Source organism: Falco rusticolus, chromosome Z, assembly GCF_015220075.1.
Source record: "Falco rusticolus isolate bFalRus1 chromosome Z, bFalRus1.pri, whole genome shotgun sequence".
NCBI lineage: Eukaryota > Metazoa > Chordata > Aves > Falconiformes > Falconidae > Falco > Falco rusticolus.
Genome location: NC_051210.1, coordinates 68,429,761 through 68,457,700, shown reverse-complemented (window position 1 = coordinate 68,457,700; position 27,940 = coordinate 68,429,761). Strand labels below are relative to the sequence as shown.

The 27,940-nt window shown below is 40.3% G+C and overlaps 1 protein-coding gene across 3 annotated transcripts in view; it reads left to right on the top strand.

Annotated features, from left to right (window-relative positions):
• NNT (nicotinamide nucleotide transhydrogenase) overlaps nt 1-15,035 on the top strand; it is a 46,950-nt gene extending 31,915 nt beyond the window's left edge. For all 3 annotated transcript variants that reach the window (XM_037374227.1, XM_037374229.1, XM_037374228.1), the window contains exons 19-22: nt 285-366; nt 10,406-10,524; nt 11,502-11,617; nt 12,865-15,035. In XM_037374227.1, coding sequence (XP_037230124.1) covers nt 285-366; nt 10,406-10,524; nt 11,502-11,617; nt 12,865-13,014 — 467 coding nt within the window. In that variant the 3' untranslated portion in view covers nt 13,015-15,035. The remainder of the gene's footprint in view (nt 1-284; nt 367-10,405; nt 10,525-11,501; nt 11,618-12,864) is intronic.
• The last annotated feature ends 12,905 nt before the right edge of the window (nt 15,036-27,940 follow it).

The window sequence follows — 27,940 nt, the reverse complement described above, 5'->3', positions numbered from 1 at the left end:
AAACGTCCTTTTTTAAAAAAGGAACATGTATTTTGTGAAGCTGAAATAAGTTGCTTGTGTAGTTTGGCTGGTCAAACAACTACATTATTAGTGGCCAGGAGACCAAAAAGAAGAGATAAAGTGGTTAGGCTGTGAATGTGAGAGTATCAGAGGGATGTGTGTATGTGTATATATATTTATAATTTTTTTTTGTTTATTTTTATTTATGAGAGCTTCTGTTGGTGTGTAACTGTTCTGTCTGCACCGAAACAGAAAAATAGTTTAAAACTTGGAAATTCTTTCAGGTTATGGCTTATGTGCAGCAAAAGCTCAGTACCCCATAGCTGATTTGGTGAAGATGTTGAGAGAACAAGGGAAAAATGTCAGGTAAGTACTTGCCTTGATGAAAAGTATTCCAGGTTTTTGTCTTCCCCCCCCCCCCCCCATTCCATTAAAATCTCCTACAAGTGTTTGTTTTGGTCTCATTTTTCTTTCAGCAGTCATGATTATGTTGACCTCTTTCTTGCAGAAATAGTAGCCGGAGGAATGCTGTAGTTTTATTAACCTGTAGCTGAATATCTAGAAATTTTATGCTTTAGTGTAAAAGATCCCTTACTTTCTTACATTCTTCTTAAAATTGGCTTTTGGAGGTAACCCCAGCAGCTGGAGAATAGGTTTTTGGTTTTTTTTGTTTGGTTTTGTTTTGGTTTATGTCATGCTGAAGTTCAGTTAAAAAGAATGGCTTTAAAATGTCATACTTTATTGTAGCAATAAAATCTTACTTTCTTGGAAGGTAAGTTAGCTCCTTTAGGTATGTATGCTCTGCCTTTTTGATGTAGTAGTGTTTTTGTACAAAACAAGCAGGAAGTTTTTTGTAAAAATAAAACTATTGTAGCTTTTCGTATTGTGTTCAAGGGAACAGTTAGAAGCCTTTTCTAAAGGTGGGGAGCTTGGAGAGCTCTATGAAAGCAACCGTTTGTGGAAATACGTTACCGTGAGGAGTAATCACAAGAGCAGACTTCAGTGCAGGAAGAACAGTTACTCGTTACGCTTGTAGTCAACAGGGAGAGAGCACAGGCCTAACATAAGTGCCTTGAATTGCCTACTAGAGAAACCTCCATTAATGGGGATTGTTTACTAGGCTAAAATAGCTTTATTTTTTTTTCTAAGTCCTGATTTCCTAGGGAAATGGACTCGTCTGCTTGGGGAGTAGTTAAAGGTTTGCAGTGGGAATAGTGTGAAGATCCTACACAGAAAATGAGAAGCCCCTTGCAGTATGGAGAAGTGTTTGCTGCGGTCAGTCTGGTATGAAGTAGAAGGGTAGATCGGATTGGGTAGCAGCCTCTGCACCGTGAACATGGGACTTTCTTCTTTCCTGGGATAACTGACTTGCATGGATAGAAGTGATGCTTACTACTACACAGAAACATTTTTATATATATAAACCCCAAAATATACAGACAGTAACATCTAATTCTGATTGACATGTTTTAAACAATACTGAGAAGAATTAACCACACTATAATATTAGGTGTCCTTAGGTTAGGAATCCACAGTTTACCTTGCCTGTTCACTCTTCTGCTAACCCCTCCTGCAGCTGGAATAGCTGAAGACATTCAGTGTGCATTGATGAGAAGTGTCTTGCAGATGCTCAAGAGCTCCTGTTTCTGGACTGCATATAGTGTCTCTGTTAAAAGTAGATCTTATGCCTGTTACATTCCTTGCAATCCTCGTAAGTCAGTCCATGTGATCTTAACATTACCAGCAGGACTTTAGCTACCACAGATAGCCCTTTGCCTCTTACAAGCGTTAAGGTTGTGGTATCTTCTTTCATGCCATGCTTTGAAAGTTTCTACAGTCTGATTTGTTCAGAAAGTAGTTAGTGAACACAGGAAGGTCGGAGGGTTTAAACGTCTGTCACTGTTTTGATGTAACTTGAATCTTCACAGAATTCCAGAGTGGTTGAAGTTCAAGAGATCTGTGGAGATTGTCTGGTTCAGCTAGCCCCCTTGCTCAAACTAGAGTCAGCTGGAGAAGTTTGCTTAGGATCTTGTCCAGTTGGATTTTGAATACCTAGTCCCCCAGAGATGAAGACTTGAAGCCTTCTGGGCAATCTGTTCCAATGTTCAGAGTAAAACAGGTTTTTCCTGTGTTTCAGTTTATGACCGTTGCTTCTTGTCTCTTCACTGGATACCAGTGAGAAGAACCTGGCTCTGTCATCTTTACTCCCCTCCATCAGTATTTATACACACTGATAAGATTCCCTTGAGCCTTCTCTTCTGGAGGGTGAAGAATTGCAGCTCTGATCCTCTCCTGTTGTGATAATCCAATCCATTAAGTAACTTAAACCTGCACTTACTGGGTTCCTGTAGTTTTTTGCTATTGGAAGCAAGGCCACTATTAGACTTATTTGATTACTTCATGGAAGCATTATTGGAGTGCATGTGGCCAGTCCCATGGATTTATTCTGGAGTGCTGCTTCAAAAAGCAGAGATAATTCTTAGGTGCCAGTATTGGCCAAAAGTCATTTCCTCCTTCAATTTTTCTTAGGCCTTACAGATATTGAAAGTACTGGAAAGCTGACATTATGCCTGCCTTGCTGATTGTTTGGGAAACTATTTTCCAATTATGGTAACTTAATACTTTAAAATTAGTCAAGGCTTGGTTTTCATTTTGACAGATGCTGGTTAGCCAAACTCATTCTCTGATTTCCATGTGTTTATTTCAATTGGGTGGTAACGTTCCTTGGGACTCAGTATTCTAGCAATCAGTGTATTTTGGTTTTGGTTTTTTTTTTCTTGCAATATTTTTCTAAGCTTACTAAAAGTTCATGGGCAAGTTTTTGCAGTGTTTTACAGCAGGTGTTGTGATGGATAACAGCAGGGTTACTGTAGGGTTTATAGGCAATTACTTGTTAGTGTTAACGCAGAACATTGCAATTTTGCATATAAAATTGCTTTATCAATGTATTTGTTCATGCATACATGAAAAATGAGTGTGTGTGCTGGTATATCTGCTTCCTGGAGCAGTTCTCTTCACACCTTACTTCTGTGTTTAGCAAAAGCTCTGTGTGTGTCCAAATGGCATTAAAAGTTTTGAAGACCCATTAGCTGTGCGACAACAGAACCTTTCTTGGCTAATGCAACGAGTGTCACATGCTTTTGGCTTTCCTTTCAGCACTTCTGTGGGGGTGAGCTTTATGTTTTTTATCAGCCTTAGTGAAATGAGAATTAATGGGTTTGCCTTTTATGTTGGCTTTGCAAGGGAGAAATGTGAATGAATCCTTGAAATAACTGGCTTATACTTGAAATGAGTCGATTTCAGGAAAGGATCACTGCAGTGGTTACCTAGTATTTAATGAAATAAATCTGTATTTACAGTTTGTGGTAATTCAGGCCTTTCATCACTTTGTGGAGCTCCCACGGTGTTCATTAAGTGCAGCTGCTGTCCCTCTGGTTTCAGTTGGCCTGGAGTGCCTCGGGACCCTAGTACGGTCACCATCCAGATGTAGTGACACTCACACATCCTCTGTGGAGGGGTGCCAGCATGGACATACTATTGTCATCAATTTGTAATGCCCATGCTGTGCCAAGGAAAATTGCATCTGTCTTATGGGTTTTTTTTGCTTCATGACTCACGATTGATCCAGAGGAGCTGTTGTTTTCATTTACTTTGCCTATAGCCATAACATTCTCAGTGAAGTGCACAGATTATATAACATGATGCATAACCTTTGACTAGGTTTAAATTTAGAAATATGGGAGAGTGTGGAAACTTCAGACTCTTTTAGTTATTAAATTGCATAGCTAACATCATTGCTTACTTGAGATAGTTTTGCAGCAGAATACATCTTTAATGCATTAGCAGGATCACATAGAAAGCTGGGTATTGCTGAGCCTTTGTTATAGTTTTCCCGTGTGAGGGATGGGTAGAACAGCAAAACTACTCATAGGCTGAATCCTGTAGTCCCCAGAATCCATTGGCCTTAGGGAGGAAATGCCTGTTCTGCAACTGGTGTATTTCTGCAGAGTTACAACTGAGGAAATTGTTGAAAGATCTCACCAAAGTTCCTTGGTGACATGCTGTGTTGTTTGTAGGCCCCTAGTTGTGAAATTCTGAGTTCTTTTACATAATTAAATTATATTCCATCGTAATCTTATATGTAGATATATAACGATTCTGTGTCATTATAGTACTGTTAACTGTATATATTCCCATAGGTGCATGAGTAATTGACGCTGTTTGTGTCCATGTCTAGTTAACTGTTTTGCCACAGTATGACTTTCCTGAGACTTTTTCTAACAATGAGGGGCTTTTTTTGTGTAGTAAAAAATTCTTGCTAAGAAGAATGTATTGCAGGTGAAAGGACTCTTAAAATTGTGCTTTGTATAGAGTTTCTAAACCTAACTCATAATTAAATATGCTGCTTTTCTCGTAACTCATAGTTGAGAGAAATGCAAATTGCCTCTTTAACAGCCTTTCAAATTAGTTACTAAGATGCTAGTGTTTTGGTTTGGGGTTTTTTAACCTCATTTTTATGGGTGGATGTCTTAGAATCGTAGATTATTTAGGTTGGAAAAAACCCTTTAAGATGAAGTCCAACTGTTAACCCAGGGCTGCCAAGTCCACCGCTAAACAGTGTCCCTAAGCAGCACATCTACACATTTTTTTTAAACACCTCCAGGGATGGTGATTCCACCACCTCCGTGGGCAGCCTGTTCCAATGCATGACCAACCTTTCAGTGAAGAAACTTTTCCTAATACCCAATCTAAGCCTCCCCTGGTATAACTTGAGGCTGTTTCCTGTTGTCTTGTTGCTTGTTATCTGGGAGAAGTGACCAAGCCCCAGGTGCCCACAGCCTCCTGTCAGGCAGTTGTAAATACGAGTGGTAAAGGCCCCCCCTGAGTCTCCTCCAGGCCAAACACCCCTGTTCCCTCAGCCGCTCCTCGTAAGAGTTGTGCTCTGGACCCTTCACCAGCTGCACTGCCCTTCTTTGGACACGCTGCAGCCCCTCTGCGTCCCTCTTGAAGTGAGGGGCCCAAAACTGAACACAGGATTTGAGGTGCAAAAGTCTTGGATTTCTGTCTTCTGATGTTAGAGAATCTTAATTACTTTTGAGCACATGGAAGCACGAGTTTTTGAAAATGTGACAGCATAGATTTAGTGTTGGACCTGAATTTTTTTTTTTTTTTGTTGCTACCTTTATGGCAGAGCTCTAATCAGATGTTTTTAGGGTTTTGGGTTTTTTTATCTCCATTGTTCTAATTGCTTATGAGTAACAGAGCATGTGAATGGGTGCCATTTATACATTTATGTACAAATTAATAAATAAAACAGATTGGTAAAGTTAATCTTTGTTGCTTTACAAGAAAATCTAGAAGAATTTAAAGGATGAGCTGTTAAGATACTCTCCCAGCCAGTCTTAACATACTGCTTGGCTCTGGTGTGTATAAAATAGAAATTACTGTCACTGCTGAATGGCAGCATAGGAACAACATGTGTTAATGCAAGTTGCTAGGACACTGAAGTGCACTTACTAGGAAGACACTAAGTGTCTACATGTGTGTCAGTTCTTCATTGGTTTTTTCTAGTCAGATTAACTGTGTGGGTTCTGAATTACTAATGATGCAGATGGAGGGACAGATGGAGTCCAACAGTTCTGTTAGCTCAAGTGCTGTCTTGGTGTAGCCAGGGAGAGCTAGCAAACCTTGCTGTATCTGATTTGCTGCTGCAAGGAGGCAGCTATAGCTATATGCTCCTGGGGGTCTATTATAGGTATGCCATTGGTTCCATATGGGCCAGCTGAGCTCTGGGCGACCTTAGTTTGCGATGCTTTATGGAAGCAGACACTTCTTTCTTCCTTGCAGTTGGATTCTTGGGAGGGTTATTGCATTGAGCTAAGGTCCATACCATATATTTGGATCTTGCCCTTGCTGTGATAAACCATAGTGGATGGAAGTAGTTACCAATACTTACTTAAGTGTGCTTAATTGAACTAATTTAATTCAGTTAAACTGACCTGCCCCCAGCAGAACCCCTGAGCTTAGTCTGTGCTGAAGTACTGTTTCTGGGGATAGGTTGCCTCAGACATGACACCAAGCCTAAGGTAGCTATGTCCTTTGAAGCTAATAATCTACATAGTCATCTGTAATGTGTGATGAGAGCATTATACTGTGGTACAAGTCATGCTACACTGCAGCTGTTGTTATATGGCAGGATTCAAGCTGTGGAATATCTGAATGATGTACTACGCAGTTCATCTAGTTGTTTGGTGTTCCCCCCCCCCCCCGTTAATCTTGAGTAACAGATTATTGTTTGTACTGGAAACAGAGGTGGAGAGGTGTCAAAACAGAAATAAAGTGAATGTGGCTGGGAGGAGGTGAGGCAAAACCCTTGGGCAAATTATTCTCTGTATATACAATGTTGAAAGTGTTGAGTAAGCTAAATTAGGCACCAGCCAAATGTTACTTACGTCACTCTGTCCAGCTTTGGCGTAATGACAGGAATCCTATCTTTACATAGATGAAGTGATTGTGACACACTTCTGCATTGAGTTATGTAGATGCTAGCTCGTTCAGTATTCATTACAAGCACATCATCTGGCCAGTTATAGTAATGATAGATGCTGACTTTATGGACTGTATAAAAAGTAATTTCCATTTTGAGATTTTCTGGTGATTTTTTTTTAATGAAATAGTATTGACTGTGGCGGTATGAAAAAGACAACTGCTTTAACTTTTTTACCCCCTGAATTTAAGCGCACTCGATGTGGAAAATGCTGTCCTAGATAGGATGTGTATGTCAGGAGTTTTAGATATTTAGTCTAAATTTAAAATAAAATGTTGGACTCTTTGTATTACACAAAAAGGTTCAAAATATAAACTCATTTTTCAGTGTGCTGTGTTGCCTTTCTAAAACTAGAAAGTATCCAAAAGAAGCTGGTTAAAGAGGCTGGATATCGTTGCCTAGTACTATTGCTGTTCAGGTGTGAAGCTTAGCAGCAAGGAGGTGTACGCTCACTTCAGTTACATGACAGCTGGGCATGATAAGCCAGCCCTACATTACATGGTCAGGGTCAAGAGAAAAATTTCCTGGTGAATTCTGTGTTTCAGTGAATTACCAGAATAATGTTTCAAGTCAGACACAGTATGATTGTGAATCTTTGTTATGAGTAAAGTATATGTAGACTGAAAACTTGATGTTATGTAAACAGAAAGCCAAAGACTGTGAGATTTCTGGCTTGATTTAAAAACAAACCAACCAACATAAGGGAGTGCTGATATTAAAAATATACCAAATAAACTTGTCAGTTTTTCACTTTAGAACATTTTTTTTCCATGAAACATGTCTCTTACAGTTGTATGTGTGTTCAGTTTTTGAATATGAATGAGGTTCATATTTTGAACATCTGGGAGAGCATACATGACAATGTTTCTGCCATAACGCACAATGCACATAGCTTTGACGAACTGCTGCTGTTGCGAGTCAGAAGCAAGATAGGCAGCTTTTATTAGACGTGTTGTGAGCCATCAAGGATTTTGGCTGTCACTGTTTCAGTGCTTACCTGAATTCTGCTTTCTATTGGACAGGTTAATTTTTCTCCAGATGCATATAGAATTTATCTTGTGAAATAACGAAGATAAGCACGTATTTTTAATGATTCTTTTTGACACACTTGCACATCCAGTTTCAAGAGGTACTGGCTGGTTACTGTCATATTTGGTTAACAGGCTCTTAGAAGCAGACCTCTGGGAGTCACTTCAGTATTTATCCAAAAAGCTTTTGTCTGAGCAGCTTTCTCAAACTTTGTGAGTATGCAGTATGTGGTTTCAAGCAGAGTCTGTCAGAAGTCTCCAGCTGCTGATGGTTCATGCCATGACTCTTCCTGAACAAAGATAATTATCCCCTTTATTTTCTTCTTTCTTTGACTTCACCATTCCTGGCAAGAGCCAAAGGTGACATTAATTCTCTTGGCAGCTTAAATTTTGGCTTTCCAGCCCTTGAAATAATATTGTATGTGTATATAGTATTTAATAGAAACCTCACAAGTATTTTGTTTTGTGTATTGCCAAAGTAGCTTTGGTTGAAAAGATGCTCAAATAATTTTATTAGAAACAAAAGAGAATTTTGTTGGAAAATCTATTTTCACTGCCAGAGTAGTGATGGGTTTTCTCAAGTATACTTCAGAATAAAAGTTCTCTTACTGTACTGCAAGTGATTGAATTTGGTACACTTGAAGACTAGCTGCAGTACTACACATGGTTTATATTACTGAGTGGTGTGAAACATAAGCTGTTAATGTCTTGTCCTGTAATTTGCTCACCTTTTTCTGATTCTAGGTATTGTCCTTTGCAAAAGGATCCCAAAAATTTACTAGCCAAATACAATCTATTCTCTTTGTTTCTTTAAAAGTATTTATTTTTAAAGCTAGCGTTTATCCTGCTGTTTGACCTAGAGCTTAAAATTGTAGTATATCTGGTATTATGTGGATTAATCATATGTCCTTAATTTTGTTGCTGGAGTTACCCATTGTCCCATCTTTGCATTGTCTTAATGCTGTCTTGCTGCTGGAGTGTTCGGTTGCCCTTTTAAGGATGTTTTTGCAGAGTGTTAAATTCACAAGTGATCTGTGATGATTGGACTGTGACTTGTGGACCATCAGTGCTGCGTTATCCACTTCCATTGCAGTGGAGTTGAAAATAGAAATATGTGATAGTCTGTCTGTCATGCAGAGCTGATTTATCAGTCTTCCCCTCCTTTCTGAAGAAGTCCTTTTATTGCATTCCTGACTGACTTGGATTTCTGCTCAGAAATTTCTGTTCAGAAATCCAAGAGTTTACAGTTTTCTCATAGGTATTTTATGTCTCTTCCAAAGTACATGTTAGCTTCCTTATTAAACATTTAATTTCAGCCATATACAACATTGACCTGAGGCATTTCTGGTGTGCTTGAGTCAGCATGACATTTGGCGATAGCTCCAAGGGCTGGAAAGACAGAAAATGCATAGGAGAGTAGACTTTGATATGCCTAGTTTATTCAGGGCCAGTAGATGAGCAGAAGAGTACAATCTGCCCACAAGAAGTAGATTTGCTTGTAATTAAAATATATCTTTGGGAGTTACAGTTAGACCAGTTTAACGTCTTTGTTCTGAGTTTTGTCAGGTTTTTACTCTTACAGAACTGCATTCATACCGTAAGATTCCCACTGCTACTGTGTGTGTCTGTCTGAACTTTTAGTAACTCATAAGCAGTGTATTCTATCTAAACTGGTTTTTAGCTGTTCTGAAAACATTTCTTAAATTGTTACGCTTGAACTGGTACAGCTTCTAAACTCTGCATCTTCTCAATCCCCCTGCCTTTTTTTTTTTTTTCCTTTTTTTCCCCTCCTCCTAAGTTCGATCATGAGAAGAAAGCGGCATGTTTAACCTAATTCAGAAAAGCATTGTCTTGTGCTTAAAGTAGAGTCCCTGATGATTTTTCTCTTGGAGTGTTAGACCATGGTAACCACACATACTCTCTTAGAGACACTTGAGTCAGTAAGGTCATTTGCCAAGACCATTTCAAGGTCTATGAGTGGATTTGTGCTTCAGGAAGGCTGCACAGTGTTTAGGCCTTTTTATGAAGAGTGTTGTGTTGTGGCCAGTTCATTTATTCTTTGGTGCTTTCACTTTTCCATGATGTAAGAGACCTACAAAGCATATTAATATGGGTGGTTGTTTTGCAGCAAAAAGGCTTACTCATAAGAAGCAAATCAAAGGTATCTGTCAAAAGTTTTTAGATGTATTATTTGGAAGGAGGATGCAGATGCTTACCGTGTGTGTTATGGCTAAGGCTGATGATTGTATCCAGTCAGAACAGTGAAATTGTCATATTACTTTCAAAAGTAATCGAAGAAAAGCCTGTTGGTATAAGCCATTGCTGGGTGGAAAATTGCTGTCTAGGGCCATCTTACAGTGGTGCATTCCTAGGCATTTTTTGCCACGAGTTCCTTCTGTGTTGCCACTAGAAGAGTCCATCAGGCTCTCCAAAGCCACTTTGCAGATGCAACAACTTTCTTAAAGAGTCTTCTTATGATGGAAAGATTGAAAATGTGCTACTAGCTTATTTAACTTTACTGGGAAAAGAATATATTCTTTTGCATACCTGTTATGTCAGTCATACTTCTAACTTTGCAGAAAAGGAACAGCTGCTCTCCAGGTGAGGAGTCTAATCTGTGGACCTTGTTCCTTTTCCCACCCATTCAGTTCTCTGCAACACTGGGAAAATAATTACAATATTGTTAAGGTTTAACCATTTAATTTTATTAATTCCCGTGTGTGTTTACACTTAAGCATTTCTCAGCCCTGTAGGTCACAGGGGGCAATTTTACTGTATAAAACAGAGTGTGCAGTCGTCCTTAATGGGGTTGAACTTCCTTTCCTGTTAGGTTCGGTATTCACCCTGTGGCTGGCCGTATGCCTGGTCAGCTGAATGTACTCCTAGCAGAGGCTGGTGTTCCCTATGATATTGTGCTGGAAATGGATGAGATCAATGAAGACTTCCCAGGTAAGCATGCAAGCTGTAAGTTTCCAGCAGATTGGATTTGATCTTATCAATTTTTATTTGATTCTGTTGTTACATCACACAACGATTTTAAAAATAGAAAATCTCAGCCAGGCTATTCAGTTTCTCTTGTGCCTGTTGTGATGCCACTGGAGAGAGCAGAGGTCTTTCTCTTGCAACCTGAGTGTGCTCCCAGCTGATGGCAAGTGAGCACAGAGGAGTACAAGAAATAGCCTGACTGAGAAGCAGAGAGTATAGACAGGTAAAACAAAGGGAAATATTGAATGAAGGAGTACAGAAGAGAGTAGATATTAAAGGGAGATTAAACAGGCTTGTCAAACATGTTTCCTCCAGAACCAAGGGCAGGTTTTTTTGGTTGGTTTGGATTTATTTAATTGCTTATAGCTGTGAAATAAATGACAAATTCTGTTTCTCTCTTCTCTCTTACTGCTACATACAGGAAAACTACAATTAATTCTTCAGGTCAGGTGTTGTACTTGACACTGTCATATCTTGCAAACCAGTATAGAATTGTACAGACAACTTCTTGCTTTCTTACGTCTTTATTTAAAAATCAGAAAGCTGCTGGTAAAAGGTTTTTTGAAAGAGCAAGGAAAAGCCAGGCACAAATAAATTGTTAAGTGATGATGTGTGTATGAAATACACACAGATGTGTATGGAACCACATTTAAATATCAAAGGATTTAACTTCTGTATGGCAGTGGTCTAACAGTTCCCTTGGAATGGGGTTGTGGATGCTTGCAGTTTGCTGGAGGTACGTGGCGGACACTTGGACTCTCACATATAATTTACCTGATAAGTTTGTAAAATATTTGTGACCGAAGTCCCTATAAATATTTGTAGTGTAAGGGGTTCTTCTGCCTCTTAAAGATCAGTTTTAACATGAAAATGAACATCAGCCTCAGTGTTCAGGTTTCAGTTAATTTTTCATTAGTTTTCTCTTTTTTGTCTTGCTGCAGAAACTGACTTGGTGCTTGTGATTGGTGCAAATGATACAGTTAATTCAGCAGCTCAGGAAGATCCTAACTCTATCATAGCTGGCATGCCGGTTCTTGAGGTCTGGAAGTCCAAACAGGTGAGATAAGAATTGTGCTAGCACCTGCCATAGTTAGCATGCTTTTAAAAACAGGGTTTGTAGGATAAGATAATAATACTCTACTTTTATGGTTTCCATGAAAAGCTTTTCTGCAAGGCATCCAACAAACCAGTCAGTATTTTGCAAGTGTGATGCACTGTACATGATTTTGTAATCATCAGCAAGTGCTTTAGTGGAACTAATGATGACTGCAGTAGAAGAAAACAATGAAAGCACTTTACTAAAAATGGGATTAGAATAAATTATATTCTGCTGACATCTGCAACCCTGAAGCATTTATGGGAAATTTGACAGTTTTAATGTTGAGGTAGAAATAAAAATATTAGTATTATACTTAAATAATAAAAAAAACCCAAACAATGAATGAGTAGAGAGTGTAGCCTGTCTAGACTGATCTGACACTTTAGTCCTTGCCAGTGTTGCTCTTTGAAAGCAGCAGTGACTTACCTAAGATACGTATACTTGAGTTTCCTTGATAGGAGATCTTTGATCTCTTGTTCTGAAGCCAGTTGTAGCCCCGGTACTTCTGTTGGTTAGCCATTCGAGTACTCGGACACGGGCACATACATTTATCAGTTTTGTGCATAGCTATGTGTTGCAGTTTGAGAAATAAACATGTATATGGTCAAAGCTGGTAAAGCGTCACAATTTCTCTGCTGAAGGTGCTGTGGTTAACTAATTTGACAATCAAGAGCTAACAGTGGCTGAAATGTATTTAGGTTTGTGGGGTTTTTTTAAAACTTAATTTAAATTCCCTGTATGAAGTAATACAGAGTCATAGTCTGGACAAGTACCAGAGAGTGTTACACCAAGTATTGATGTGAACGCTGATCTGAATTGTGTTGCTATCAGGGAATTGGGTTCTTAACATAATTAAAAACAAAAAAAAACCTTAAAACCCTTCTATGCTACAATCATCAGTGTCCATCTTGCTTTGACTTTATTTCATGGAATAAAGTAAGAGCATATGGATGTGTAGTGTCTACAGTCTCTTCATCTGACATGCAATACTGTGTTTAATAATAACATGTTTCTGAACCTCGTTCAGGTATCAATTTGTCTGCTATATTAAAATTAAAAATACATTTTTGTAGCAGTGAGCACACTATTTGGGTTTGGGATCTCTCTTCCTCTGCCTTTTCTTTGTGGCAGCTGGTTTTGTGTTGTCTTTGTGTGGGCGTGGTGGTTGGTTTTTGCTGTTTCAAGCATGAATTCTTTCTGTGCAGGTCATTGTAATGAAGAGATCTTTGGGAGTCGGTTATGCAGCGGTGGACAATCCAATCTTCTACAAACCCAATACTGCCATGTTGTTGGGTGATGCTAAGAAGACTTGTGATGCCCTGCAGGCCAAAGTCAGGGAATCGTATCAAAGCTAAATACTGATTTATATTCCACTCATGATTGTGACTACAGTTTTGTCACAGAGGTCATGGAAAACAAGACTTAGAAAAATCTTTTATTGTTACAATGCAGCCAGTATTTGGAGAAGACTGCATTGATATCTAGGGGATATAGTTTGGTTAGGAAATGTAGGGTTTTATGAAAGGATGGGCACATTAGCGCTTCAGACTAAGTCTCCCATGAGGCAGTACATTAAAGAATGAAAATGTGCTTTTTAAGGTTAACATTGGGCTGTTAGAAGCAGGAACTAATAACTTGGGGTAATCTTTAAGTAGTTATTGGCTCCTCCTCCTTACTGTCTTTACTTCTGTCATGGAAATTCACTAAAAAATACTGTGCCAAAATTGTATTCTGGCTTACCAAAGCTGGATGAAACAACTATTTATTTCATTAAAACTTAAAGCAAAATTACAAATGGATGCGAGCAGATGCATATAGTTGCTTACATGATTTGAGATTCTAAACAATATTTTGTTTCTTTTGTGAATTGTGTGGATGCTGTGAATCAGGAACATTTTAGGAAAGCTAATTCTTTTTAAAATACAGTCCTACTTTTTTGTAGTGCCCACTTACATTACTTAAAACAAAACAGGGGATTTCAGGGACCTACCAAGTCATTTTCAAGCCTGGCAATGAAATGTACACTTACTTGCACTGCTTAACTGTTTTAAGCAGCTGCTAAGTTCTCCATCTTTTCCAGTCATTGCCTTTTTGAGTGTATGGGGAAAAATGTGGTCCAGTTCTGCACAGATAGAGCATCTTGATACATCTGATCTGTTCACAGAATTTGGACCACACTCTTTCAGTTTATGTTCACTTAGACTTTTAACTGTATTTGCTACTTTAAAATTCAATGATGCTTTCTTAATTAACATTTTTGTGATGCTGGAAAAGGCACTTTTGAACATATTTAAGATGCTGGAGTTTATTAGATTTTTTTCTAAATAAATAAGCTATTGTTTGGACAGCACAGAAACATACCAAACTTAATCCAGTGTTTTGATTATTTGACTTCTCCCTAATGTAATTAAAATCACTGTTAAATTCTCATAATAATTTCAGCAAATAATTATGACATTTTTTTTTTGTTTTGATTATGTTAAATGTACTTGAGTGGAACTCAAATATTTGCCTAATAAAATGACTTTATCATCTTTACATAATGATGTAGCAACTGTCTATGGTGACAAAGGCCAAACAGGAATAGCTCTACTTAAATTAGAAAGCATTCATATCAGAGGAAGACAAACTATTAGGAAGTCAGTCTTGAAATTAATCCATCCTGATTGATAGAACAAACTTTTTTTTTATTACACCATGTATAGAGACCTCATGTAAACCATAGTATTTCTACTTAGCTACCTCTGTTTTTGTGAAGATCGCTTAAAGACTTTGAACAGGTAATGCATTAAGAAATGTAACAATGTATGAAAGAAGCTACCCTTTTTACAATATCTTTTATATAATTTGAAATAAAAAGTATCATGTAAGCATTGATATGTCATACACTGCAGGAAAAGACTTGCAATTAAATTTTAATTTAAAACATCATGGCAGCTGTATTTGAATGTAGCGTGTATGGCCTCTTGATTTCATTTTATTCAACTTTTAGGTCTGCAAAAAATAGGAGGGAAATGGGAAGAGGGGGAACACAAGGAAATAATCCTCTCTTTTGCCCTCCTAACTAAGCAAAAAAGGGATTTGAAGGGATTTTAAAACCTAAAGCATTCATTCTTGTCTTGTCAGACTCGAAATATCTAACTGCAGTATGCAACATGTTTCTGCTTATAAGTAGCCAATGTAATACTTAGCTTTTCTTAAATAAACAAAACAAAAACAATAAGGGGAGGACGCTTCTTTTTTCCCTTTCTATTTGGAAAAAACCCATACTGTTATGTTGGTTCAGAGGTACCAGTGTTATCTTTAAAACTGTGCTTTACCATGGAACATCAGGTAATTTTTGAAGTGCTAATAAAAAGTCAATTATTTTTCTTTACTGATTGTTTCTTTTCTCTCCTGTTGTGTTTCCTGAGTAAGTAGTCTGAGATTCTTTCTGGGAGTTAGGAGATTGAAATGCCACAACAGGATGTTGAGGTTGAATAATATAATGAAAAGGGATCATAGTGAAACATGCATATTTCTTTTTATAATTTGAATGGTTCCTTAAAATACTCATGACTGATGTCACCTGACTGTAGCAACTTCACTATGAGCATTTTCTAATAAATGAAGAGGGTTAGACAACTTCTGGGAGTAGTTGATCCCACTGTGTGTTGCCTTTTTGACTTAAAAAAAACCAGAAGGCAAGAAAAAAAAGCTGTAAGAACTAACTTGGCTGAGTACTTCCTTTTCCATTAGCTGAGGTGTGAGGTGAATCCTGTCCCTTTGAGCCTGATACACCATATGAGTTTGCTCTTAGTTGTTTTTTTAGTTTGCTGTAGAACTTCTACAAGATGGTCAAGCTGGTTCTTGTGATGATTTCAGTTTGTACCTTCAAAGTGAGTGATAAATGAATAACTTCAGCCATCTGATAGTCTGTTCAGTTGTATCATTGCACAAGTCTGATGTGGAACTTCCATATTTTCTTCAAGCTATGGTCAAGCCAAGACTTGAGGTCTCTTTCAGGGGCTGCAACCTGGTGTTGATTCATTAAGTAAGCTGTCTTGATCAAGCAGCCCACCTTGGGAAGAATATACCCACGGTATATGGATTTGCAGTCTGACAAATGGCAAAGCCATAGCCTATATCCTTTTGGGGATCTGAATGCTAGTGTGAAGATTTTACTCACTCTACTCCATCTCCAGCTGCTTATTATCACCCAAGAGGTATTTACTCTAACCTGCTTCAAGCAGGCTATGAAAATCTGATCAAGTCATGGCAAAGCACCACAGCAAGAACAAAAGGAGAGGGTAGAGGACAGTAATCTCTGTTCAGCAGTTAGAACTTTTCCATTTGGCAGTGTGTGTCCATGGCCAATAAAACACATTGGATATTTGCTTTTGATACAAGTTACTGTGCTGCTAAAGTTACAGAAGAATGTTGTTTGGAAGGATCCTCTAGAGATAATTTGGCCCAGCCCTCTGCTGGAAAAAGATCAAGTGTGATCAGATTGCTGCAGGCTTTGAGTCTCAGTCTCTTGGGTGGAGATTCCGCAGTCTCTCTTACCCTATTCCAATGTTTGATTCTTCCCATTGTGAACAGTTGGTTTTTTGGGTGTTTTTAAAAATAATTGGCATTTCCTTTGCTGCAACTTGTGTGCATTACCTAGCCTAATCCCGTTACTGTGCACCTCTCAGAAGAGTTTGTTTTCATTACTTGCATCACCTTGTCAAAGGCCTTGCTAAAAATCAAGGAATGCAAATTCCGTTGTTCTTCCTGTGTCCACAGGGTCAGCCATCTCACAATAGAAGGCAGTTGGGTTGGTCAGGTGTGATTTGCCTGTGGTAACATCATGCTGCTTGTTCCTAGTTGCCTTGTCTTTCGTGAAGTTGAGTAGAACTGGCTGTGTAACCTTCACAGGGTCAAAGTTGGGCTGCCTGGCCTGATGCTTTCCTGTTCTTCCCCCTTGCCTTTCTTGAGCCAGCAACATTATTACTCAGATCAGAAATTAAATTCTAACTTTGTAAAAGCTGCTGTTTCTAGCAAATCCACTGTTTACTTTGTCCTGATAATCATGAAGTTTTGTGCTGGTAAATTGGCTTTGTAACTTTTTGGAAGTAGGGGAATTTCACTGATTAGAAAATGATGAGCTTGCAGTTACGTGATCTATTAATTTGTCGATCTGTTTCTCAAATTCTTGCTTTAGTCAGGAATTTTAGAAACCATGTCATGACCATTTAATGAGTCATATGTATCCTGCTGTGTTGGTTTCTTGCAAGTATGTAATTCTGTTTTCATTCAGATAGGGAAATTGGGGACTGAGCTTGCTTTTTTAATTTAGTTTGAATAAAACCCCAAGCTTTTGGGGTGAATCACAGGGTTTTTTTTGACTTGCTGAATTTTGGTTGCTATTGCAGAGCACTCTTGGAGCACACAAACTCAAATTCTTTTGAAACTACCTTAGAAGATGATTTAGAGCTGTGGATGCAGTCACTAGGGTCAGATTCAAGGTAGTCCACAGTAAACACCCTCAAACATACAGGAGAGGATTTCATATTTCCAGCACAGAGTGCCCTGTTTGCCATATTTGGTTCTATTGTGCCAAAATAACTAAGTTAGACTTCCAGATCTCCTGAGCATAAGAGAGAATGAGAGGCTTAATTATTTATAATTCATTACCTTAAATTTTAAATATAAAAAGCACCCCAAAACAAAAAAAAAACTTTACAGGAAGGAATTTGAATACTGGGAGATCGCCTAAGCAGTGAAGTTTAAATGTTCATTTTGTAAGATTTGCAATGAATACTGTTCCAACAATATCACTAGTGGTTTGGTTTTTTTTTTTAAATAATTACAAATGGTAATGACTTGCATAATCCAACTGCTCTGTAGCTGCCCAAGAGGATGTATTACATTAACTGTGTTAGACTAATGTGATACACGTTTTTTCCTGAGGGGAAGGTATGTACTTACACATTTTCATTAATGGGCTTAGTACTTTTTGAAGATCCAAGTTCTCATGTGATTTTTTGAAGTAGCAAGACCAGTCCTAAAACATTAAGATACTACTTGAGAGGTTGAGAGACTCATTTGTAGTCCTTACTCCAGGGTGGTGATCATAATAACTTGTAAGGACAGAACTTTTTCTCCAGTTGCAAAGATAATGAGAAATGTTAGCTATAGTGAGAAGAGAGTGAATGGAAAAAAGTGTTGGAGGAAACATGACCTAACTATTCTGCTTTCTCTGTTTCAGTTTTTACTGGAGACATATTTTCCCTGAGAATGAGGGTGGTCATACTCTTCAACTGAACATATGCATAGGTAGTTTGTGTTCTTCCCTTAATGACAGTTGATCAGTTTTATTTTTCCCAGTATACTCCAAAGCTGCATGTAGCCCTGTACATCACTCTGAAACCTGGCATTCCACAGTCTAATTTTCTGCACAGCATGCAGAAATCAGAAATTAATACCCAGTTTTACTTACATGTTAGGCAAATGGCTCTCTGAATTCTGCATTGCTAACTTTTAAATTCACAGCCCCAACACTTGTTTTTGAGCTCTGTAGGTAGCTTTTGTACTTCTGCAAAGCAGTTTCAGTTAGACAAGGATATGGAAAGTTAAGTATTAAAACCTGTTTACCGACTATAGCTGCCTTTAGAACATTATGTGAGCAAGAGATACAAAATATGCCTGTTACAACTTTTGAAAAAGGATAAAAGTAGGTCAGACAAGATGGGAAAGAAATTGTATGGCAGAGAAGTAAAGTAGTTACTTTGCAAAGACCAGACCTTTAGTTCACATGTAAGCATAGCTTTGAAAATAAGGTTATTCATGGTGCAGTCCTGTTAGCAAATACCCTATTTGGCATATCTAACGGTATGATGTTCTGCGATTAGACGTGAGATCAGGTAAAGGCCCTGTGTGTCTCTTAACCTTTTCCTGTCTCTTGCTGACAAAACCCATCAAAACTGGTAATTATCCAAACCATTCTCTGTTAAAGGAAGGAAGCAACAAAGGAGTTGGAGGACAAAGTGGTTGAGGGGGCTTCACACTCAGTAAGAAGTGTCTTTTGGAAGAAGATTGATGCTGAACTCTAGCACAGCATGAAATTAAGTTATTCTATTACATGGTCAGTCTAACCCATAATTTAAAAAATCCCTAACAGAATGGAAACTAGCAGCTAGTGAACATAAAAAGCTCAAGCAGATGTTAAAGCGGCCTCATGCAGTAATAACTAGCAGTTGCCCATTCTCCCTATTAAAATATTACAGATGTGGATAGGAAAAACCATTTGGTTTTCTGATTTCACATTCTCAGAAGCCCATTGTTGTTGCAGGCTATGGTACAATGAACTTAAAAGTTTAAAGTGTTTTATGGTGGATTTGTTAATGTGCAGACATAACACAAGAAATTGGCTTTTTAATTCGTAGGCACATCAACAGTCCTTATTTTTCATCAGCGTTCTGTCCCCAGATGAATCCATTGGATGTTAGTTTGGTGAACCAGATAATGTGAGGTGACCTAATTATATTTAAATTTTAAAATCAGAGAAGGGTAGTCAACATTGTGCAATGTGCTAAGTAATGCTGTAATTTTCATGTTACATTCCTGATGTAACATCTCTTTTCAGACTTTCAGAGATATCATAAACCACATTTTCTACCTGGTCAATTTGACCTGTGAGCAGTGTTAAAGTTACCCATGGAGCTGCTGAATTTTGTCTGTAGATCTCTGAACCATTTTTTTTTCTGCAGGACGATGGAGCAAGAAGTATCTGTTGCCTTTTTACCTAATTGTTCCTGTTTTGGTTTGTGTGAAGTCATTATGGCATTTGATATTTAAATGCTAACTCTTTCTGAGGGATCTAAATTCTGTTGTTCTCCAGAGGTAGTCACCTTTGCATTTCTGGTGGAGTTGATCTTACTGGAAACCATACAGCAGCCACACCTTACTGTCCTGTATATATAACTGTTGCCAAGCTAGAAAAGAGTGGCAGCTTCCCATCTCTGCTATAGACTGACCATTGCAGTTGGTCCTAAAGTGTTACTCAGCTGCTCTAACATTTGTTTTCAAGTATAAACCTGCTCACTTTTCTTCACTGTGAGGGTGGTGAGGCACTGGAACAGGTTGCCCAGAGAAGGTGTGGTGACATCCCCAAATCTTTGCCTTCTGGCCAGTCCATAATAATTTCCAAGATTCCTGGACAATTGGGATTTCCTATTTGAGTTCATTGTCTAATCACTGCAACCCACTTACTCCATGAAGCCCCAGCTGTGTAATGTGTAGAGGACACCCTCCCTCTAAACATCCAGCCCAGCACTGGTGACCGGGGCTCCAGGAGGAGCTGCACTTCAGTACTGATCACTTCCAAAGCAGCTCAAACCCCTTTGTAAGCTGTTGGTATCTCTTCTCCAGTTGGAGTATAGCAGGCCTCCCATCCTCTACATCCATGACTCCAACAGCCCAAGGGTCGACCTCGAGTCTCCCCTGGTGCTTCTGCCAGAGGCTCCAGGTAGGGCCATTCTCCCTGGTGGCGGTGCGGAGCACATTCTTTACATCTTGCCCAGTCTGAATGGGCCCAGGGGCTACTGCTTGAACTGTCTCCCCTTTAATTTGTTCAGTTTGTTCAGGACCCCATTTAAAATCATCCTTCTTTCGGGTCACATGACAAAAAGGGCTTACAATCATACTGTAGTTTGGAATGTGCATTCTCCAAAAGCCCACACCACCTAAGAAAGCCTGAGTTTCTTTCGTAGTAGTTGGTGGAAACATGGCTGTTACTGTGTTCATCACATCCACTGGGATCTCATGACATCCATCTTGACATTTTCTTCCCAAAACCTGGATCCTGTGCGGGTCCCTTCACTTTACTTTGTTTTATGGCAAAACTGGCTTTCAGAAGGGTTTGGATTATCTTCTCCCCTTTCTCAAAAACTTCTTCTGCTGTATTGCCCCATATGATAATGTTCTGGAGCTCCACCCTGTTCCAGCACAGCCTGGATTGGTCCATGGTGGGTGGCAGGGCTGTGTTTCCACCCCTCGGGCAGTTGATTCCAGGTGTATTGGATGCCCCTTCAAGTGAAGACAAACAGTGGCCTGCACTCCGCAGCCATAAGGACTGGGAAAAATGTATTTGCAGTATCAATAGTGGCATACCACTTGGCTGCCCTTGATTCCAGTTCATACTGGATCTGTCTGGCACAGCAGCACTCAACAGCAGTGTGACTTCATTCAGGCCACAATAGTCCACTGCTGGTCTCCACTCCCCATTAGGCTTTCACACTGGCCATATGGGCTATTAAAGGGTGAACGGGTCCTGCTGACCGCTCCATGGCTCTCCAGCTGGCAAATCAGCTTATGGATGGGAATCAGGGAGTCTCGGCTGGTGCGGTACTGCCACCGGTGCACCTTTGTAGCAGCCATCGGCACCTGCTGTTCTTCGACCTTCAGTAACCCCACCACAGACGGGTCTTGTGAAAGGCCGGGCGAAGCGGATGCTGCTTACATTCCTCCCCTTCCAAGGCAGCTATACCAAAAGCCCACCAATACCCTTTCGGCTCCTTGAAATACCCTCTGCTAAACCAGTCTATGCCAGGGATACGCAGAGCCTCTGGGCCAGTCACAAGGGGATGTTCTTGCCACTCGTTCCCAGTCAGGCTTATTTCAGCCTCCAACACAGCTGAGCTGTTGAGATCTCCCTGTCACTCCAGAAACACCGATGGGTTCTGCCCCTTCAAAGTTTGATGGCATTAGAGTTCACTGTGCACCAGTATCTACTGGAGCTTTACATTCCTGTGGGTCTGATGTGCCAGGCCATCGGATCCACACGGTCCAGTAAGCCCAGTTATCCCTGACGTCCACCTGGCTGGAGGCAGGGTCCCTCTCATCCTGGTCGTAGGATTCTCCACTAGCATGGCAAGCGGTGCAAAGTGGATGTGGCATGGAGCAGTTCTGCTCACTTATGTCTTGCCAGAATGGATTAGAAATCCTTTTCACAGGATCAAAAGTAAAGTCAGCCCTATCACTTTGCCTGGAAAACTGTCCTCTGGAGGCTGGAGCAGCAACCTCCCTGGAAGACTCCTTATCTGTGATTGTCTTTCCTTGTAGTTCATGCACTCGTGCCTCCACAACTGAGGTACGTTTTCCATCCCACCTCCTCATGTCCTCTCTGTGGTCACGCAGGTAAAACCACAGCGTACCCCGTGGTGTGTATCTTCTATATTCTCCCTCCCAAACGGAAGGGCATCTATGGTTGATAGCTGAGATGCATGTCTGTATGGGTGGAGAGTAGGACATATCCTCATCAAGTCGCTGGACCAACCTGTCCACAGCTGAGATGATGGAGGTAGAGATACTATCTTCATAGCCCTGCAGACAGTGAACCACTTCATCCACAGCTGGTGGTGTGTTGTTTTTCCAACCCATTACTGTGAATGAGTTGGCATATGCTGATGGTGAGGGCTGTACCAGTTTCCGCCACATGGGTTGTGTGCATTGGACTTCATCTGGATCAGTGGGTGACTGTGGATCATCCTGGTCATAATAGATCATCTCTTTCACAGCTAATTCTCTCAAGTACTGGATACCCTTCTCTGTTGCAGTCCACTTGCTTGGGCAACATCTACTGTCCTCTTTGTAGGGATACTTTTCCTTAATGCTTGATGGAAATTGCTTCCAGAGGCTGATGGCTTGTGCTCCTTTTCCAGTTGCCCTGTCAATGCCCCCTACTTTAGAAAGTGATCCCAGCCGCTTGGCTTCCGTACCCTCCAATTCATTGCCATTAGCCCCACTATCCCAGCACTGAAGCAAACAGGTGATAATGTGTTCACCTGATTGATGGGCATAATCTTTCCACGTATCTTGCAGTTTATTCAGAGATGGGGATCAAGTGGTTACCTCTTGTTCCTCTTCTTTAGCTTGTTCCTGTGATGGGCCTGCTCCTTCATCCTCCTTTACCAAATGAGCTGCTTTCTGTTTCCATTTCTTCTTCTGCATAGGGGCTACTGGCACTGACACAGGTTGGTCTTCTGCATCACTCACTGTGGGGGCCGAGGCAGCTGCAGTGCCCACCGCAGGGGCTGGAGCAGCTGCAGGGGCTGGAGCCACTGTTCTTTCTGCCATGGAGGCTGGAGTAGTTACAGCTGGTGGCGTAAATCTCTACCAGGTCCAGGAGCTGAAAACCACATCCAGTATTGCTAGCAATAGGGCCAGGACCTGCGCTGTGGTGCTTCCAATGAACCAAAGATAATCAGAATTTCCTAAAATCCTATGTTTCACTAATTAGCCCTGAGGAGAAGGTGGAGGAGTGGACCCCACCCATAGGTCGAGGCTCTCCAGGAAAACCAAGCCAAAGGTGCCGTTGTTGGTGTTCCCACCCAGGGGTCACCTGACACACAAGGACAACTGAGTACACAGACCAGATTAGTTTTATAACCAGAGAGTCCATCCTATCATAAACCAGTGCTATCTAGTACAACACTATGATAACGTTAGCCCAGGTCCCAAAGAGAACTTGCAGCATAACAGGGAACACATACTGTAAGTAAATTAAACAATGCAACCCTGAGACCATGGGCAGCAACTTCAAGAGCAAAGAAATCAGCATTGTAGCCAATGATTATTAATTCAATACAACAACAACAATTTCATTCTAACACTCTCTAGTTGGGCCTGTTGTTATCTCAACCCTTTGTGTCCCTGTTTTTGGGCACCAAAAAGGACTGTCGTGGTTTAACCCCAGTTGGTAATTAAGTGCCGTGCAGCCACTTGCTCACTCAGCCCTCACCCAGAGGGGTGGGGAGGAGAATCAGAGAGGAATGTAACACTCGAGGGTTGAGATAAGAACAATTTAATAATTGATATAAAATAAAAATAAAAGAGCAATAATAATAATAATAATAGTAACAATAACAGTTGTAATGAAAAGGAGGGGGAGGGGGAGACAAACAAAATCCAAAGGGAAGGGAGAAAAGAAAACAAGTGATGCACAATGCAATCACCACCTGCTGACTGATGCCCAGCCAGTCCCCCAGCTACGATCGGCTGGCCCTGGCCAACCCCCCGCAGTTTTTATGCCCAGCACGACAACCCATGGTATGGAATACCCCTTTGGTTAGTTCAGGTCACCTGTACCGCCTGTGTCCCCTCCCAGTTTCTTGCACCCCTCCAGCCTTCTGGCAGGCAGGGCCTGAGGAACTGAAAAGTCCTTGGGTTGGTATAAATGTCACCCAGCAACACCTGAAGACATTGGTGCACCATCAACATTGTTCTCACACCAAATCCAAAGCACAGCACTGCACCAGCTACCAAGAAGAAAATTAATTCCATCCCAGCTGAAACCAGGACACTGTGGTATCCTTCCATCTCAGAAAATGTACCATGACTTCAAACAGCATCCATTTTTAAAATAAAACAAGCAGTAGTCTTAGAAGCACATTGTTCCTGTGCATACATTCTTCTCACAAGAATTGCCTTTAAAATCGTTGGTTATTAAAAAGAAGAAAGCTGGGTCTTTTACCAACCAGAACCTGGAACACATACAGTCTCCAGACTTCTCCCTTGTTGGTTTTGTGTTTGTTAGGTGGTGCTCTACCATTAGTTTTCAATAAACCTGTTGCAAAGCCTTCCATGAATGAGATAACTTCTCACTGCAAATAGCTAGAAAAGCATTTTAGCCAACTTGTCCCTTTAATTCAGAAATTAATTCTAGTATTTGGAAAATGTCTTTCAGAAAACATTTTGTTAGAATTTTTCCCACAGGCAATGCTTCTCCCCCCCCACCCCCCCAAAAAAAAAGCATGTTGGCGAGGTGCAAAATTCAAACCTTAGTTTTCAGCCATTATCTTTTTCATTTTATCTTCAAAATACACTGATTTGACTCTTAGCCAGACTTCCCTGTTCCAACCTAATATATTACTAGGTAAGTAGCTCAAGTTTTGATCAGTTTGACATTAAGTTTACCATACCTAAAGACTGAAGACTTATGTTCTTTGCAGGAAATACTGAAGCATTCTGCCAGAGTTTAAATTCACTAATACTTTCCCATTTCCCAAGCAGAAGTTATATCAACTCCTCTTTGTCTATTTAGCTCCAAAAATTGCTTCCCTCCTGGATTTTACTTTTTCATTTGGCAAATACTCTGATGAACTTGCAGTATAACTTTTATTGGATTCATGTTGTGGGTGACAATTAGTTTCTGTTATTTTCTTAATTGTCTGCATTTTGTGTTGGAGGAGGTGGCCATGGTTAATAGCAGTGAAAACATGGAAAAGACTTGTCATGTTTTGCAAGCATTAAATTGGGTTGAAAAGAAAGATAATAGAAAGGGAACAGAGACAAATGGGACTTGGGCATCTTCAGCAGTTTGTTTTTTTCACCCAAAATTTTAGGTTTTGTATGTGAAAGTTTCATCAAAATAAAGACACAAAAACATACTTTACCCAGCCTGCATCTGATGCTGTATCCACAAATTTCAGTGCTCCTAACATGAATAATTTGTGATTTATGTCAGTATTGTCAAGCTGTCAAAATAGAAGCATTTAAGAAATGTAAATGTTGAGATTTTTCTTTAAAATATTAAATTAATGTTTTCTGATTAAAGTATAGACAAAAAACCCAAACCGTTATCCCCTTACTAGATTGTGTACTTGTGAAGAAATACTGATGCCCAAAATAAGGGATGGCTGAAAAGAAAGCCCCTTAAAGAACAGTATGTTTCAGACCTTTGTGTCCCAGGGAAGGTTTGATACTCTGAGAAGGGGAGTTCCAGTTTCCCCCTTTGACGACCCTGTGATGGCAACACATTTACTTTACAAAAGGAGTTAGGATCTTTGTCACCCCAAGCACTATGCTGAGGATGAGTTACCAGGAAAGAAGCACATCTTTTAAGGCTAGTGTTCTACCATCATTTATTAAATTCTGTAGGAATACATACTGTGGAGGCCCCAACAGTGGGGGTAAAGCTCTGTTTTGTTACATGTGTTGATGTATGTAGATATAAATTGTCAAAATGTAGGTTTCAGCTGATATTTATCACAGTTTGCTTGAACATGTAAGACTTTTACATATGCTGCTGCCTGGTTGCATGTTTAGAGATTTTTTTGAAAGTTTGTTCCAGAAATGTCGAAGTTAGCTGTCTTTGGCTTAGCTTGTGGTGGTTTGATCCTGGCTGAATGCCAGGTGGCCACCAAAAATGCTTGGTCACTCCCTTCCTCAACCGGATAGGGGAGAAAATATAATGAAAGGCTTGTGAGCTGAAATGAGGGCAAGATCACTCAGTAATTACTGTTGCAGGTAAAACAGGCTCAGCTTGGGGAGTTTATTACCATTTGAATCAGAAAAAACACCTTCCCCCCACCCATCCCTTCTTCCTGCCCTTAACTTGAAAGGGAATGGAGATTAATGCTCAGTCCATCACACATTGTTTCTGCCGCTTCTTCCTCCTCATACACTTCTTCTCCAGCGTGTGGTCCTTCCCATGGGACACAGTTCTCCATGAACTTCTCCAATGTGAGTCCTTACTGTGGGCTGCAATTCCTCATGAACTGCTCCAGTGTGGTCCCTTCCACAGGGTGCAGCCCTTCAGGAACTCAGTGCTCCAGCATGTGTCCCCCATGGGGTCACAAATCCTGCCAGAAAAAGCTGCCTCAGAGTGGCCTCTTCTCTCCACAGGTCCACAAGTCCTGCTGTCACTGAGATTTGGAGTAAACCTCTTAACACCAATGTAGCATTAAGAAGCAGGAATTCTCTTTATTCACAGTTCTGAATGCACGGGGTATAGATCTGCCCAACGTGCACACCAAGTTACTTGAGAGTACACATATACAGTACTTACACATTCATAGTGTCTTGCATATTCATTTTCATTTACATACAGGATTGGTTGCAAGTTTCTTACTTCTAATGCAAACTAGTATGCATCCTCAGGTAGCACTACTGAAGTTTTTTACTAACAATACATGCTCCTCAAGTGGGGTTTGTCCTCTTTCCAGGGGGCTATTTGAATTGTAGGTTGTGGTCTCCCACTGCCACAATTATCTTTGTCGTACTTTCAACCAATTTTCTGTGGATTACAACACTTTATCAGCTTGCCTCCTCTTGCAGCCAGAACTTCCTACCTTGGAGGCTTCTTTCTGTGTAACTTCAGATAATGGTGTTCTTTTCCCCATCCATTCTTTCTTTCCCATCCTTCCCAAGGCTGACTCCCTTGATAGGAGTCCCTACATTTATCATTTTAAACACTTTAGAGAGTCAGCTTGGCCTAAACTCTGTGCACAGATTTGTTTAACATACAGTTAAACACTAAATGAGACTTTGGAAATTTGGGAGTTTAGGTAACACTGCCAGCAAACCTTCCTCAGCATGGGCTTCTCACAGGTCACAGCCTCCTTTGGGCATCCACCTGCTCTGGTGTGGGGTCCTCCACGGGCTGCAGGTGGATATCTGCTCCCCCACTAAACTCCATGGCTGAGGGGGACAGCATGTTTCCCCATGGGCTTTACCATGGTCTTCACCACAGGCTGCAGGGGAATCCCAGCTCTGACGCCGGGTTCGTCTCCTCCTACTCCTTCTGCACTGACCTGTGTGTCTGCAGAGGTATTGCTCTCACGTAGTCTCACACGTCTTCCATGGTGCAGATTATTTTCTTTTCCTCCCTTCTTAATATGCTATCACAAAGATGCTACCACTGTCGCTGATGGGCTCAGCCTTGGCCAGCGGTGGGTCCATCTTGGAACTGGCTGGCATTGGCTCCATTGGTGGTGGAGGGAAGCTTCCGACATCTTCTCACCAAATTCCCCCATATCCCCCTGGCTACCAAAACCTTGCCATGCAAACCCACTATATCCCATTACTGCTGAGAAATGGTCCTCATGCAGAATGTGTAATGGAGCAGCTATGACATCGTCTTCTGGAAAAGACCTTTCTTGGGGAGTTGGTTGTTGCTATTGTTTGGTGGCCTGTTGTCATAACAGACTAAAAATGAAAGAGGTAGTTGACATCTTTTTTTAGACAACTGCTGTAGCTGGGATAAGAATAACTGCATTTTTCTGACCTCATTTTCTTCTCATAGTCAGAAATGGCCTTGTGCTCAGCTTTGAAGAGTGCATTAGCCTGAAAGATTATTTGGTACTTTTCCCAGCTATGTTGTTTGGTCTTGTATTATTTCCTCTTATGAAACTTGTTTTCTGTGGTATGTCAGGCAAACCTGTACCTTCTAACATTCCTTATTGCTGTGGGATCTAAAATTATTAAATATTAATGTGGTGTTAAATCTATCTGGTGTGTTTTTCTGGCATTTATTCT